This window comes from Nyctereutes procyonoides, unplaced genomic scaffold (assembly GCF_905146905.1).
Source record: "Nyctereutes procyonoides isolate TBG_1078 unplaced genomic scaffold, NYPRO_anot_genome, whole genome shotgun sequence".
NCBI classification, from domain to species: domain Eukaryota; kingdom Metazoa; phylum Chordata; class Mammalia; order Carnivora; family Canidae; genus Nyctereutes; species Nyctereutes procyonoides.
In genome coordinates, this window is record NW_026575052.1 from 12,326,568 (window position 1) to 12,343,577 (window position 17,010).

Sequence of the window (17,010 nt, forward strand, 5' to 3'; positions counted from 1 at the left end):
AGAGGAAGTCCCGCCCCCACGGTGATGGCGCAACTTGGCGTCGAGGGGCGTGGCCACGCGGAGCGTTTCTACCCGCTCGGCGAACGGCCGTGGGGTGGGGGACCCTAACCCAGCTTTTCCCGACCTTCCCCCGGCCCAAATTACAAGATAAAAAGAGAGATCGGCGGTAAACTTTATTATCCCGTTAGGTCGCAGACCCGGGCCACGTCCCGCGGCCTTGCCGTTGCCGGTCCCAGCCAGCTACGGGGGTTGGCGATGGAGCACCCGCCCCACGATCGACTCTTCCAAGCCCAGGAGTCCTCTTTCCAGGTCCATTACCCCGCCTTTCTGACCTTTATAGTGACACCCCCCCGCCCCCCAACGAAGATTGTGCTGAGAACTTCATTCAATACTGCTCTTCAAGGTACTGGGGCAGGCAACGTGGGCAAGCCCAAACGGCCTTGGGTTAGGAGGCCAACGAAAGGTCTTTAAGTCCTAATATTAAAAGAGGAGGATGGGGGGCTTTTGGGAAGAATGCCCTTGAGGTAGAGAGCCAGAAGGCAAGTTCAAAATAAAGCACCCCGAACACACTGCAGAGATTGCTGCTCCCGAAGTTCTTTGCGCTGTGGTGGGAGGTAAGGCCAAGGCAGAGGGCTGCCACTGCCACTGTGCAGGTATGAGTGATACTAAGGAAGGCCCCAAAACTGTCACTCAGGCTCTGAGGGGTTGTCCAAGGCACAGCTGGAACTCCTCACAAAGGCCATGTGCGACCGAAACTTCATGCTGGTGGGTGGCTGGTGTCGGAGGAGCGACTCCCCCTGGTCTTGAGGTAGGGGCTCATCATAGATGGTAGAGATGAGCCCCAAGCCAGTTCCACGAGGCCTCTTCAGTTGCCCAAATGGCTGTAGCTTCTCTCCATGGTACCTGCATTAAAAAGGGCTCACAGTCAGAGGGCTGCTCTTAATAGGCTGGGAAAGGACAGAGAAGCAACTATTACATGTCTGGTTTGTCCCAAGACAGAGCCTTTAAATTTGGATCTTTGCTCTTCAGTCTCCTTATCTATTCACTGACGGTGCCAGCAACCTGGGGTCTCACATACTGTTTTCAGTTTAAATAGTACACAGAGTTTAGAACAACTGTCACCATTCTGTGACTTATAGGCACTCCCTAATGGCAATCACGAAGTCCAGACTCCTCAGACCAGGGGGTATGACTCCCCCAGGAGATCAGGGATCCTGTCAAGCCTTAGGGCTTGGTCTAAAAAAAGAAATAGTGCCACATCTACCTTTTCCTTCTAATTCTGCTTTGAAGTTCATTCCCTAGGAGTCTCTAGCACCCTTCCCAAAACCAGAGGGAAGGGGGAAACCAGGGTACAGATGAAAGGCTAGCTGGGGCCAAGTCCCTTGGTCATACTCACCCCAATCCACGCTTGCATCTAGGGTGCTGGCCATCACTATCCAGAGCCTCAGGTACCCCTGAGCACTGGCTCCCCAGACCCTGGCCCTCAGCCCAGCCCTGCTGTTCCATCACTTTGCGTCCAATGCCCTGTGCAGGGAAAAGAGAAGACTCAAGAGTATGGGATTCTTATGGGGAGTGGGGGGGTGGGGTGAGGAATGGGGATGGAGAAAAATAGGTCAACAGGCTAAGCACAGCACTTACCTTTGTATGGCGCTCAAAGGTGCCCACTTGGCATTTGATCACAGAGCCATCCTCCTGGCCATCACGAAGTCTCCGTTCCAGACGCATTTGGACAGAGTCTCGAGCATCCTTGTCTCCACCATCTGAGAAAGTAGAGCTCAGTTTGCAGAAGGGTCTCTCTCAGCAGAAAAGAGGAAAAATCAGGTTTCTAGGACCTCCTCACAAGATTTACACTTTCATCTTTAGGGTATTTTATTATTTATTTTTATTTTTTATTTATTTGAGAGAGAGAGAGGGAGAGAGCACGTGCAAGGGGGAGGGGCAGACTCCTTGCTGAGTGGGGAGCCTGGCTCCGGGCTGGATCCCAGGGCTCTGGAATCAAGACCTGAGCTGAAGGCAAATGCTCAAATAACTGAGCTACCAGGTGCCCCTCAGTTTTATTACTTTATTATTATTTCTCTTAGCCCAGACTTAGACTGGGCGCTGGCCAAGAATAGGAACCCTGCCTTTCCCATCTTACAAATGAGGAGATTGGTACAGAAAAGTCATACAGCCAAAAGGTGAGAAATGAAATTAGAACCCAGGAATTCAAAAAAAAAAAAATTAAAAAAAAAAAAAAAAAAAAAGAACCCAGGAATTCCCTTCCTACCACCACCCCCCCACCTAGGTCATTTTTGACTCCAGAATCTAAACTCTTAAAGCCTGAGCTCCTGACCCTCCCACTCTACCAGGGCCTGCCCATCAGAACCAGAGCTCTCTGAAGGCTGACTACATATCCTTCCTCCACAAACAAAGGAAAAAGACTCTGTCCACAACCAGCACTTAATGCACACAACTGGAGATGTTTTAAGAGAGGAACTCTCTCAGTGGGCTACCCCAAGGGAACTGGTTCCATCCCACCCTTTGCTAAGCAGGGTGTCACGTAAGTGTCACTGCAAGGCCAGGGCACCAGTTCTACCTCCCCGTACTGCAACCCCTGGCCCAGTACCTGTGTCGTAGTACACACTCATATCCACATCCCAGTCATCGGCTGTCTGTTCATCAAAGTCTGCAGATAAAAAGCACAGAGTAAGCTAAGGACTCGCAGAATTCAATCTAAACTTAGACATATGTTTTAGAACTTGGAGGTTTTTGTTTTTTTTTAAGATTTTATTTATTTATTCATGAGAGATACAGAAAGAGGCAGAGACACAGACAGAGGGAGAAGCAGGCTCCATGTAGGGAGCCTAATGTGGGACTTGATCCCAGGACCCTAGGATCATGCCCTGGGCTGAAGGCAGGCACTCAACCGCTGAGCCACCCAGACATCCCATCTTGGAGCTTTTGATTGTATTTTTAAGTCTCTTCGGGGGGGGAGGGGTGTCATTTTATTCTCCACTTCACTAACCTCCCGCCTCTAAAAACGATGACTGGTCTCTCATACACAATCAAGGTAAGCCTCTTCCATAGCCCTTTATATGGCCTCACTGCCAGAGAATCCACTGTGGAATGGAGAACCCTGACTAAAGGCACCAGGGATCACTCCTGCCCCTGCCTCTGGCCTTACCTCCTTCTTCCTCCTGCCAGAACTGGGCGTCTGTGTAAAACACCAGGCCGGACCCGCCCTTCTCCCACTTGAGCTCTATCTCCTCCTCGAAGAGCCGCTCAGTGGTACGCTCCTGTCCAGTCACATCCTCATGCAGGGCTTCATGCCGCTCCCACTCCTCACCCCGGTCGTCGTCCTTGGAGAAGGTGGGGAGAGGTGACTTGCCTGTCTAGCCTCCTGACCTCAGGCCTGCATGGAGGGCAGCTTGGCACAGGAGGCTTGTGAGACAGGCCCTCAGCTCCATTCTTCCAAATTTCTCTTAGAAGCAGGACATATTTGGTCCTCCAGGCCTTGCCCTACACATGTCTCCATCCCTTGTGCCTCAACATACTTGGCACCCTAACCCAAGCCCAACTTTTTTTTTTTAATTTTTTTTAAAATTTTTATTTATTTATGATAGTCACAGAGAGAGAGAGAGAGAGAGGCAGAGACACAGGCAGAGGGAGAAGCAGGCTCCATGCACCGGGAGCCCGATGTGGGATTCGATCCCGTGTCTCCATGATCGCGCCCTGGGCCAAAGGCAGGCGCCAAACCGCTGCGCCACCCAGGGATCCCTTTTTTTTTTTTTTAAGATGTATTTATTTTATTCAGAGAGAGAGAGAGAGAGAGAGAGAGAGAGAGGCAGAGACATAGGCAGAGGGAGGAGCAAGCTCCATGCAGGAAGCCCGATGTGGGACTCCATCCCGGGTCTCCAGGATCACACCCCGGGCTGCAGGCGGCGCTAAACCACTGTGCCACCAGGGCTGCCCCGACTTTTTGTTTTTTAAATTTTTATTTATTTATTCATGAGAGACACAGCTGGAGGGAGAGGCAGAGACATAGGCTGAGGGAGAAGCAGGCTCCCTGCAAGGAGCCTGATGTGGGACTCGATCTTGGATCCAGGGATCACACCCTGGGCCAAAGGCAGACGCTCAACCGCTGAGCCACCCAGGCATCCCCTGACTGACTCTTAACCGCTCTGCTTTTAGCCATGTTGTTTCCTGCTGGAAATATCTGCCCTCCACCACCATTTCTTCACCTGGCAAATCCTCATCCCTCAAGTTGTACAGTTCTACATGAAGCCCCCTTCACTGAGGCCCACAGCACTCCTCAGTATGGAGGAGTCGATACACACTGTTTAGGCCTCTATACATTACATCATAAAGAGGGGATAACAACTAATACCTATTGTCTACTGTGTATCAGACCCTTCTCATAACTTAGCTCCTTTGATCAGCCCATTAATGCTGTGAGGTAAGTATCATCATTCCCGTTCTACAGACGAGGAGACCTGGGTTCAGAGGAGTAAAGTGAATTGATCCACGATAATACATCAAGAGAGTGGCAGAGCCAGGGTTCAAACCCAGGTTGCCATGCCACACAGCCTTTCCAGATACTGCTTCTCTCTCTCTTCAGGGAGATTTTAGACTCTTTCAAAGCAGGAAATGGATCTTGGAGTGTCTCTGGAATCCTGCACTAGCCTGTGTGTACAAATGCTAGGAATTGCAGAATGATAGGATGACTCTGGACTTGAAATCTTGGGGGCACCTGTCCTAGTTAAACTCCCAGGAGGCCCCAGGTATCACTGCTGCAGAACAGCTGCTGGGGAAAAAGTCCAGATGGTACTACACTAAGGATGTGTAGCAGATGTTAACAACTCTGGGCTGGCAGCTTTTTTTTTTTTTAAGATTTATTTATTTATTCATGAGAGACAGACACAGGCAAAGGGAGAAGCAGGCTCCTCTCAGGGAGCCCAATGTGGGACTCGATCCCAGATCCCGGGATCATGACCCGAGCCGAAGGCAGGTGCCCAACCACTGAGCCATCCAGGCATCCCCAGGCTGGCAGCTTTGAAGACACAGATGAATTATTTTTTTACCCAGAGTATGCACACACACACACAAGTTTCCCCCCCAAAAATCACACCTTTCCTGATTTTATGGATGAACAACCAAATTTGGAAAAAAGTAGAAGAAATGTCTATTTCATTGATAAAATTAGAGTGGAGGCTAGTGTCCAAGCCACAGACTCAAGGTCAGAAAATAGAGATGACTTCTCAGCCACATAATGAAAGCACACAGAGGTTAGACAAGCAGCAAAGGGGACCAAGTTCACATCTCAGCTCTGCCTCTACTTCCTTACATGACTTTTATTTCTTGGATAGTCCATTTTCATCTATGAAAAGGAATCTCCTAGGGGATCCCTGGGTGGTGCAGCGGTTTAGCGCCTGCCTTTGGCCCAGGGCGCGATCCTGGAGACCCGGGATCGAATCCCACATCGGGCTCCTGGTGCATGGAGCCTGCTTCTCCCTCTGCCTATGTCTCTGCCTCTCTCTCTCTCTCTCTCTCTCTCTCTGTGTGTGTGTGTGTGACTATCATAAATAAATAAAAAATTAAAAAAAAAGAAAAGGAACCTCCTCACATTCCTTCTAAGAGAATGCAAAGAAGACCCCTTTGAGAATCTTCTGATAAAAACCCCTCAAAGAAATGCATATATGCACATGCAAATGCAGTTTTATATTCAATGTCAGGGAGTTCTAACTCTGGAACCCTCCTGAGAAGGTTGCATATTTAGAACTATTGTAATATGCAGTTGAAGAGTGATAGTATTAATGCTCTATTACCCTCTAAGCTGCCAGCAAAGACAGGGTAGCTCACTGTACTCACATCATCTGAGTGTGACTCTTCGTCCTCGTTTTCCCCTTCCTCCTCTGGCTCTCCATGGGAGCTGGCTGGCATGTCTGCTAGGCTGGTTCCTTGGGGTATTTCTTCGCCTTCAGCTGTGTACACAAGCTCTTCCTGCTCCACAGTCTCTGAGTCCTCATACTTGAATGGAACGTTGCCATAGCGCCGGGAAGAGCCTGTCTTAGGGAACTGGAGCTGTAGCTGGGTAATGATCCGAGGGGGTAGGCGGCAGGCCCGGATCAACTCCAAAAAGACCTGCAGAGGAGTCCCCACATTTCCGTTGGGCATCAGCACTGGTGGGTTCAGCTCTGGCAGTTGCTTCAGATCGGCCAAAGTGAAAGCTTCACTCTTAGCTTTCCGACTCTGCAGCTCCTTCCGGGTTTTGAAAGGAAAGGAGCCCAAACCTTGGAAAGCAAGAGGAAAGAATGGTTCTTGAAACCTAGAAGCCTCCAGCAACACTTGAGCTAGAAACTGGTTCAAATCTTTTAGCCTAATGCTGTTACTCCCTTTCAGACTTCTCCAGAGTAACTTCCTCCATTCCCTGACCAGAACTACTTAATAATTACATGCCATTTCTCATCACCTAGGCCAGGCACACAAGTCTCTTTCAAATCTGGTTCCTGCTGATTCTCAACTGCCACCAACCCGCACTCCTTGCATATCCTCATACCATGTGCTTCAACCCTACCAAACAATTTAATATGCCCTCAAAATTCCATGGGCTTTCTTTTTTTTTTTTTAAGATTTTATTTATTTATCCATGAGAGACACAAAGAGATGCAGAGAGAGAGGCAGAGACACAGGCAGAGGGAGAAGCAGGCTCCCTGCAGGGAGCCCCATGTGGGACTCCATCCCGTGTCTCCAGGATCACGCCCTGGGCTGACGGTGGCGCTAAACCGCTGAGCCACCCGGGATGCCCCTCCATGGGCTTTCACATCTGTCTATATCTCTGCAAATGCCATTTGCCTTGAACACTGTTCCATCTTACAAACTCCTGTTATCTTTCTGATCCAGATGAAAAGCCACATTTCCTGATACCTCTAAGAGATCAGTTTTTCCCTCCTCTGTCATCTCACACCACTTGGTGATAAAGAGCATACGTGCTGGGGCAACGTGCCTGGGTTTGTAGTATGACTCTGCCACTTACTAGTTCTGTAACTTTGAGCAGGTAACATAACTTCTGTATCCTTCAGTACCCTCACCTATAAAATGGTAACAATAGCTCCCACCTTCTAGGATTGTTGCTAGGAGTCAATACGAAAATAAAAGGCTTAGAGTCACACTAGGTGTAGCACATAAACTCAATCTGTTGAATGAGTTAAGTCTCTGCAGTATTTCCTGTACCCCCATCAAAGTGATTTCCCATGAAAATGGGAGCTGTCCCGATGAAAAAGATTGTCTTTTCATTTGCATCTTGCTAAGAGAATGCTGGGTAAGAAGCGACAAAGAATGCAATAAAGACAGACAATAAGAGAATCAGAAACCTCATTTACTTTTCTTCCTTCCGTGTAAGTGCAATATCAACCTCTAAGAGAAAAGGGTCTCAGAAGAATCTAATAAATTGGAAAAGGAAGGGTCAATCCATTAGGCCTCTTCCTGTTCTTTCCCCTCTAAGACTAACATGCAGTTGAGCCTGAAGCTCCGTCCAGAAATCATCTAAACTCTTAAAAAGTCTGATAATCAGAGATCTGACTTATCCTCATCAACTCTTAGGAAAGGTGTCTCTGATCCAGGGCCAGTAGGCTCGGTCTATTATCTTTCCCACTCGTACCTGATGCTTCAGTAGGTAGCCGCAGTCTGCGGATGAAACAACGACCGGGCAACCAAGTCCCCTGAGAATCCAGCCACCTGCGGCCCGAGTACATGCGAAGAAGCTGCTGAGCTTGAGCTGCCCCCCGTACTGAGATGACGCAGCAGCAGGTGCGGGTCTGGGAGGGAGCAGAGTCCCGAGAGGAGGGAGCGTGGGCATCGGTGACGGAAGTCTGGGCGAGAACCTGGCCGACAGGAGTTAGGGCAGAGTCGGGAGCAGCCTGGGAAGGAGCCCGCTCAGGCCGATGCCGGTAGTGGAAACACAGGAAGCCACAGCCGCGCTGTTCCCGGAACTGGCTAAAGTAGCTCCGGAGCTGGGCCGAGCGCAAACCCGAAGGGATACCGCTAACTATCAAGTAGACTGTCGCCTCTTCCTCCGCCTCGCCGGGCACCGCCATCTTGGGCTGTCACATGATGGCTGGAACCGACTCTCGCGAGAATATCGCAAGTGGCGCAGAGGCTTCTGCTCTGCGATGCTGAGTAACCGGCAATTAGTCGGCCGGTTTGTGTTTGAGGAGCTGGGAAGGTTTGGGGTAAGTCTTTCGGGTCGCTTTCCCGCAATGAGAAGCCGGCGATGCTGAGAAATGGTTTACAGATCTCGTTCGTAAGGCTTTAGTGATAAAATTAGAAGGGCAGTTCTTTTTTTTTTAAACTTTTTAATATTTTTTTTAATTTTTATTTATTTATGATAGTCACACAGAGAGAGAGGCAGAGACACAGGCAGAGGGAGAAGCAGGCTCCATGCACCGGGAGCCCGACGTGGGATTCGATCCCGGGTCCCCAGGATCACGCCCTGGGCCAAAGGCAGGCGCTAAACCGCTGCGCCACCCAGGGATCCCCAGAAGGGCAGTTCTTTTTTTTTTTTTTTTTTTTTTTTAAGATTTATTTATTTATGATAGACATGGAGAGAGAGAGAGAGAGGCAGAGAGAGAAGCAGGCTCCATGCCGGGACCCCGACGTGGGACTCGATCCCGGGACTCCAGGATCGCACCCTGGGCCAAAGGGAGGCGCCAAACCGCTGAGCCACCCAGGGATCCCCCCAGAAGGGCAGTTCTTAAGATTTTTGGTTGTTGGGGATTTCCCACACCTCATCTCAGCTTTCGCCGTTCAGAGCCTTTTCAGTTGTTCATCCACTTACTCTTCCAGAGTGTACCTATGCACTCCCACAAACCTCCAAGGAAAAGGTAATCCAATTGAAAAGTGGACTGACGACACTTCACAGAAAAGAAACAGCGGATTAACAATGAAAGAGCCTCAGTCTCATCGGTAAGGAAATGCAGCGAGACCCACTTAACATCCATCAGATTGGCAAAAAATTTTAAATCAAGTGTCGGTGATCAACTGGATCTTACATACACTGTTGTGGAATGTAAACTAGTACAAGCACTTTGAAAAACAATTTGAACATTACCCAGTAGAAGTGAAGCTACCCGTATCTTCTGACCCAGCAGTTCCACTTCTGTGCATGTACTAACAATAAATTCTTGCATATGTCTCTGTATTGACAGTGTTGAACTTCACCCAACCCTGTGATCCTGGAAGAGAGCGAAGGTTAAGAAACCCTATCCCACCGTTTTGTGTCCTGGAACACAGCTTACTGCAAAGAAACACCCTACCTTATATGACAGATAAAATTCATAGGTGCCCCCTTGTTTACCTATCTCAAGGCTAGCAACAGACTCCAAATTCCAATTCTTTGCCTTGTAAATGCTTAGATGAACTGCTTGTCCCCACTGATCAGTCAGAGCAAAATGCTTGTTAACCAAACTTTGGTTAAGCTTCTCTCCTTCCTCCAGGTCCCTGAACTTTGCCTTCCCATCCACCCCCCAAGTTTGAGCCGGCACACAACCCCTCCTGAGAATAGCCTGGCTTCAGGGTAAAACATTTTCTGATCTACTGTTCCATCATGCCACTTCTGGTCATCCTGCTTCCTCACACCCAATTTTTTCTGGCCTTGTTTACTTTTCCCTATGAATGACAGACTCCTTTTACCTAACCCTTGAAGGCACATGTAGATCTTATGGTCCCATTTCAATACCTTCTTTCTCCCTTGAAATAGTTCCTTTCCTCTCTTGGAATAATCATTTAAAATGAAGCCTCTCTTTACTGAGTCCAGATTTGTTTTTTTTTTTCAATATGTGTGAATATTCATAGCTGCAGGGTTTGTTAGAGCAAAAAATTGGCATTTAGTACTATTAAGTCGTATATGATATTGAGGGTAAGTCAAAACATTTATATTAAAAGTTCAAAAATACAAAAATATTTCTTAGGAATACATAAGTATGCTTTAAATTGTCATTAAGAAAAGTAAGGAAATGATTAACTCCAAGTTCAGGGTAATCATTACCTTTGAGGGGAGGTCATAGATTTAGAAAGGGACTCAAAGTTGGACATGATGAGAGTTCATTGTACTGTTATTCTTTACACTTAACAATGTATTGCAAATATTATTTTGTCTTACTCAATTTTAATAAAACATCTTAAAAGGGAAAATAACTCTTCAAAAAGCAATAAGGCAAGTGTTTACTTTGTGTTGATCACATATATATACCTATTTGAGAAAGAAAGAAATAAAAAGTTCTAATAAAGTCTGGGTAATTGCAGATAGGATCATTATACATACTTGAATTTTAAAATCTGATGGAAGTATAAATTGGTACAACCACTTTGGAAAATTTGGCAAGATCTTAGGTTGAGCACACATTCTATGACTTGGTAATTCCAGTTCTTGTTATTTAACAACAGATCTGCAAATATCCGTGCACCAAAAGATGTATGCAGGAATAATCCTAGCAATATTTGATGAACCAAATGATCATCATCCATTTATCTTGGATAAATGAATTGTAGTGTAATGGGATACTTTACAACAATGAAAATGAATGGGTCAGAATGAATCTCTGACATAATATTATTTGAAAGACAAACACAAAAGAATATATGCTGTATGTTTCCATTTATATAAAGGTTAAGGCAAGTAATCTCACTTATGTTGGAAATCAGGGATAGCGATGCCACTTAGGGAAGAGAGAGAGTGTGGGAATGGGGGAGGGTTTCCAGGGTGTTGCTAAAGCTCTATTTCTTGAGCTGGGTGGTGATTACAGAGAGGAGTTCATTTTGATAACTCATCAAACTGTACATGGACTATTTGTATACTTCTCTGTATATTCTACAGAAAAGGTTGAATTAAAACTATATTTTGAAAAAATCTGGAAAAAGAAAAATAAGTCCTTTACAGCAAACGAGATGAGTGCTCTGGAAAAGCTGTTAGCTGACCCAAGAAGTTATGCACTTAAGGTTCCATACAATTGCCATTTGTGGGCCTAAATTTCCAGAACCTTGCATGATGCTTGATATGTAGTAGACTCAGTAAACCACCATTGATTGAATGAATATTCCTGGCACTAGTGTGGGGATGTACCATTGGGTGTGGTTGAGGACCATCTTCAGGGAAAGTAAGGCCACTTACCTGGGGGAAGCCAGATTTCTCATCAAAACCTTAGACTCAAAGGTTTACCTCTCATTCCACCTTGTAGTGTGGTGAGGAAGGGAAGGGTTCCAGGTACTGTTATGTGTTCTCCAGCTGACCATCCCTGGCATTTAGAGACCCAAGACAGTGTAGTGCTTAATAGTATAGGCCCTAAATTCAGACCACCTAAGTTCAAACCCTGACTCTACTACTTATTAACCATGTGGCTTTGAGCGAGTCACTTAACCTCTCTGTGCCTCAGTTTCTTAATTTATAAAATGGAGATGATGATGGTAATTCCAGCACAGTAATTGTGAGAATTAGATAACGGAATCCACTGTAACATGCTTAGAGCACAGCCCTCAATAAATGTTAGCTGGTTATTGTTTAGTAGTTACCCAGACTAACCTACCAGGAATGAGTGATTCCCCATGTTAACCCTGATTCCCCTGAGACCTTAACCTTGTTGCCTCCAGCAGTTTAACTGAGATTGCCTTTCTCTGCTGCCTTGTTCTGTGATTTGGTCCCTGTCCACCTTTCCAGGCTCATCCCTTGCTGACCTGAGGCCAAGTTGCTGCAGTTAGCTGAACACCCTTACTCTACGTCACCTCAGTATTTTTGCACCTCTCATTCCCTTTATCTGAAATGCCCATCCCTTGGTTGCCTGGCTAATCTCTATTCATTCTCTTTAGCTCGGAGTAGTCACCACTTGGCTGAAGTATTCTTCCCACCTCCAGGCGGATTTAATCACTCCCCTTTCTGAGCTCCTGCTGCCCACTAAACCTCCCTCTATCACAGTTCAGATCACTCTGAGTTGCAATTACTTATACGTCTCTCTCTGCCATAGACAGCATGTTCAGTGAAGGCAGAAACTTTATCTTATGTATTTTTCACCCCTTAGCATCTAGCACAGGGTCTGGTACAAGTGCTAATCAAGAGAGATGGTGAATGATGACATGAATGGAGGATGGAGGGTGGATGTGGCTTTTTGCTGGCTTCATGGGTTCTAGGATACCCAAAGGCAGGGTGTGTTGGCCAAGGCACAGCACATGTCAGTTCAGCACCTGACTTGTTAATAATCAGTCAATTATTAGGCTAATGAAGGTAGATATAATGGTAATAATAAAATGGTACCCAAGGCTGACACAAAGTCTCAGCCTCTCCTGATTCCTAGTGAGTCATCCTTGGCTGGGCCTGAGGATAGGGATTATTGCTGAGAGGGTAGATGGTCAGTAAACCTTAGTAAGCTGGCTCCAGACAGCCTGATCCTGGCCATAACTCATGCCAGCCTGTGCTGCTGGTGAGCCTGGCCTCTACAGTCATACAGGCCTGAGTTCAAATCTCAGCACAGATAATGATCAGTCTCGACACTGAATAAGTTGCATAACCTGTCTGAGCCTGTTTCCTCTTCTACCCTCTCTGGTTGATAAGACACAGTCCCACTTCTAAGCTGTTGGTGATGGAGGCACAACCCCCCACCTTAGTCTCACAGGGGAAACAGTAGTGCTCTTATTACATTGTATTATAATACTCTCCTTAGTTTTGCTAGATCTATCTTGATCTTCCTTGCAGAAGGTTTGGATAAGGCACAGGAAATGACATGAGGTACAGACGAGAAACAGAAGTATAGGTCCTCAATCATGTGGAGGGGATAAGGAAGAACTTTGCAAAGAAGCAAGGTAGTGCTAATCGGGGAAGCTATTTGGATGATGGAAACATGAGGTAAGATGAGGGGAAAGGCTGGGGTGGATAGTGGAGAGGAACACTTTCTAGTGGCTGTTCAAGGTTGGAGGAGGGAATGGGTGAGGGGCAGCCTGCAGGTTCAGAGAGGCACACCAATAAACTAATGAGGGGCAGTTGGTGAAGGAACATAAAAGAATAACCTGAAATCCCCAAATCCTCTGGATTTGACACCTACAGAGAGACAAGACATCTGCTCTTGGAAGAACCTCATGCATCTGCATGGTGAGATAGGCAGTGTGTGTCTAAGTGCTGGGAAGGGCAGGCAGGTAGAGGTGCTTGGGGGCCTGAGGTCTGAGTTTGGGAGTTCTGGTGGGAGGTTAGGGGACAGAGGAATGCCAGGCCTGTTCTTGGCTCTCAAAGATGCTTCTATTTGGGAATTTGATTAGGTCCTGGCTTGGGAGAGCTGTTTAGCAGGGCACAGCCTGTCTAGGAGGAGGGTAGATGTTGGGATCACCATGGGGGAAGGGGAAGATTGGTGAGCTTAGGCCCCAAATGCCAACCAGAGCAGTTTGGCCTGGATTAGTAGGCTCTGGGTCAACCTAAGAGATGTACAGATATAGGTGTGTTTACTTTGGGGGCCATTTTTCTTTCTCCTGTGACATACAGAAAATGGAGAACATGTCCCATTGTGAAGGTATCTCCATACTGTGTGCCCCACCCTGGAGCATAGGGATGGATGTGTGAGCCTCTGGCTCTGGAGCTGTCTCTGCTGTCATGTGTTTGGGTCTACTATATGTCACCGAGTGTGTCTTGGCTGTGCATTTCCATGCTGTGTGTGGATAGATGGTGGGTCTGTTTTAAGGGTCTGTGTAGGTGTCTCTGATTTGTATATGTTAGTGTGCATGTGTGTAAGAGAGAGTTGTAGGTCTGAGTTGTGTGTCTTTGTTGTGGGGTGTGAGCTGTGTGTTTCTGTCACTCTGGGTGTCTGAGTGGTGAGCAGGTGATTGGTTAAGGGACAGGGTTGCCCTTTCTGCTGGCACTGGGTGCCTATAATGGGCATATGGCTGGTTCAACTGTGGTCCTATCCTGGGGGCCTTCGGGAGAGGCCTGAATGGCAGCTCTTCGACTGTTGTTCCTGAGCGAATGACCTCTCATTAAGCAATAATTAACTTGGCCCCATGAAGAGAATCCAAACTGATGGCAAAGGGGGTGGGACTGGTAAGGACAAGCCTTATTGCTAAAGGAAGGGGGAGGCTTGCTGGGGGATCCTATAGGCATGTGTGTCGTTATCATTCCCTGCTGCTTACAGGTCAGTCACCCGAACCTGTGTGATATTCAAAATATTTAACAAACAGTGAGCCACAGACATTGACCAATCAGAACAGACACCAGCCATGCTCTGAATGGAGCAGTGCTGGAGGCCATGGCTATACCAGCCATCACCTCTCTAGGTGTTGGCCAATGAGGATGGATTCCAGGTGAAGGGCTGGGACAGAGAGGCCATGGGAGGGGACTTGGGGGGGACTCAGGGCAGTCGCTGTGAACCAACTGCCATGGAAGAGTCTCAGACTCTAACAGCCATTGTGGTAATTAGACCTCAGTCGGCCTTGGGCTCCAGGCAGCTGTGTGGGGCCAGCCCTGGGTTCCCTTGCCCCTCCCATTGGGACAGCAGTGGACTGTCTTCTGTCATCTGCAGGAATGGGCAAGTGAATGATCCCAAACTGCAGAAATTCCTGTGACCTTGACCTTGCCTGTTTAAATTTGAGAATGGGCTGCTTCATATTCCTTACTGGCTGTGATCTGACTTTTGTTGAGGTGAGAGGGAGCCTGTATGGCTCAGAAGCCAAGAGAGGGGTTAGCACTCCCCACAAGGGGACCAGGAAGAGACACTCTCAGCCCTAAAGATAAAGGCAAGGAAGTAAGGGGGCCTGAACTGATCCTAGTCCCTGTGCAAAATAAATCTCATCCCCCAAGATGAAATAATCATCCTGCCCTGAAAAATTAATATCCCAGTTCCCTGAGGGCTGGCTCCAGCACTCCTTATGATTCCTTCCTCCTGAACTCCTGATAGTGGCAGAGTGGGCCCTGGAGGTGGGACAGTCCCTTCCATGTACAAATTACAGTGTCAGGCTCCAAGGGTATCATGCCTTTTATTACAAAAACCAATAACTTAAATCATTTCTATACAAAGTCAGTAGGACTTGTCCCATTGAGCAACCTAACTGCCATCCCCATCTCAGAAGGGGTCAGGAGTCTTAGCCCAGAAGCCAGAGGACCACTCCAGCTCCAGACAGCTGGAGCACCACGTCAAACCAAGAAAGGCCAGTGGGGGCCGTGTGGTGAGTGAGGTGGGGAGTGCCCCTAGCCCATCTCTCTGGGGCAGGACAGGCTTGTTCCAGGGAGGCTGAGTGCTGCCTGTACAAACTTGCTCCCTCTGGGGGCATCAGGTATCCCTGGGGACAGCTGGGCCAAATCAGTGCTGCCAGCCTTTGCCCAACCTCCACTTGATCTCTGCCTGGGCTGGAACAGGTTGGCTCAACAAAAGCATGTCCTCAAGGAGGCCAGCGATGTCAATGTCTCCAACAATAGGGCGGAAGAAGAGGTCCCCAAGGAGGCTGGGCGGGATGGACTTGAGGGTGGAGGCTGTGAGGAGGACACGGGCCAAGCGACCTTGGCCTGCTGGGCACCAGGGCTCCAGGGCCTCACATAGCGCATGATGAGCCTCTTCCTGCAGGTGTCCGATGTGGGAGGAGGCGTGGAGGCCTGGCAAGCCTGTGGGCAGAGAGGATGAAGAGGGCGGGTGAGTACCCCACTCCCAGGCAGCAATACTGGCCCAAGACTGGAGGTCACTGGCTTGGCCTTTGAGGCCCCATTACTACCTCCTCCATTTATGTGTTTATCACTTTATTTATCCATCCATTTATGGGGCAGCCCAGAGTAATGGTTAAGAGCCAGGCAGCCTGGGTTTGAATCCCATGCTGTCACTCACTGGTTGCATGACCTCAGATATGTTAATATCTGTGCCTCAGTTTTCTCATCTGTAAAATGGGGATAATAATACCTATCTCCTAGGCATGTTATGAAGTTTAAATCAGCTAGTATATTCAAAACCCTTATAATTGGACCTAATATATGGTAAATGTAATATAAATATTCATTACTATCACTATAATTAATTACCATCATTTATGCATTCTACGAGGGCTTTTTGATGAGGAATTCTGATCTCACATTTTCATTCTTCTCCATGGGGTCTTTCTGAACCCACAGGGTTTTACCTGTGACAGAGGCAGAGTTGTGTCTGCTCACCTTCCCTGACAGTCAGGGCAAGTTTCTTAGGCAGAGTGGCATGGACCAGTCTCTGGAGGGAATAAACCTGAGTTCCCATCCCTGCTTTGCCCCTACCGAGGTTGTGTGACCTTCAGCAAATCACTTAACCTCTCTGGGAGGTGACTTTTGGGGATAATGAGGACCCAAAGAGAAAACGGGTGTCAAGCCCTTAGAAGGTGCCTTCCCTGGCTGGGTCCCCATCCAGGAATGTCTGAAAGCTCACCAGGATTGAAGAGGATGGTCTCTTTCAGGTAGGCGTATTCCTTGGGGCCCAGCTCCAGGCTCCAGAAGGACTCCAGGCAGCACTGAAGCCACTGTACAGCAGCCAGTGAGGGCTGGGGCCGATCGGGCAGCTGGCCGCTGCGTGCACCACTACTGGGCTCCTCCAGCAAGATCTTCTTGAGTATGCTGGGAACCGGCGCCTCAGCCACCTCGAAAGTCACAGTGTCTTGGGCCAACCCCAGCAGGAAGAGGGGGCCCCAACAGACCCGCAGCAGCAGCTGCTGATCTTGAGGGGGCAGCTGGCAGAAGGACGGCAGGTTCTTGAGGAAGACTACTGTCCTGGCCAGAACATCCAAGGCCTCCCGGCAGGTGCGATGCGGGGCACACAGCCGGACAGGCCGGTGCTGTCTGCACAAGCAGCGACTCTGAACCGGGGGCACTGGGGGCCTGGCCGTGAGGCTGGGGCTCAGAAGTGCATAGAGAATGGCTGGGCGGCCTGCAGCACCCTGACACGGGCAGGTCCCTGGCTGGCTGGAGCTCATGGTTGGGGATCTGCTCCTTCTTCCTCCCAGCTCTCCTGCTTCTGCTGTGTGCTGGGTGCTATTTATATCCCCCAGTGGGAGGGACGGTGG

The 17,010-nt window shown here is 48.3% G+C and overlaps 2 protein-coding genes across 2 annotated transcripts; both read right to left on the reverse strand.

The window, feature by feature from the left end:
- Nucleotides 1-160: 160 nt before the first annotated feature.
- On the reverse strand, nt 161-8,073 carry GPATCH3 (G-patch domain containing 3). The gene is made up of 7 exons (XM_055332486.1): nt 7,637-8,073; nt 5,848-6,269; nt 3,164-3,338; nt 2,606-2,665; nt 1,639-1,760; nt 1,397-1,524; nt 161-903 (listed from the first exon to the last, which is right to left on the reverse strand). Exons 1-7 carry the CDS (start codon nt 8,070-8,072, stop codon nt 687-689), a joined length of 1,560 nt encoding a protein of 519 aa, XP_055188461.1. The 5' UTR covers nt 8,073; the 3' UTR covers nt 161-686.
- Nucleotides 8,074-14,957: 6,884 nt separating this feature from the next.
- On the reverse strand, nt 14,958-16,966 carry NR0B2 (nuclear receptor subfamily 0 group B member 2). Its single transcript, XM_055332133.1, has 2 exons — nt 16,380-16,966; nt 14,958-15,598 (listed from the first exon to the last, which is right to left on the reverse strand). Exons 1-2 carry the CDS (start codon nt 16,918-16,920, stop codon nt 15,300-15,302), a joined length of 840 nt encoding a protein of 279 aa, XP_055188108.1. The 5' UTR covers nt 16,921-16,966; the 3' UTR covers nt 14,958-15,299.
- Nucleotides 16,967-17,010: the final 44 nt, after the last annotated feature.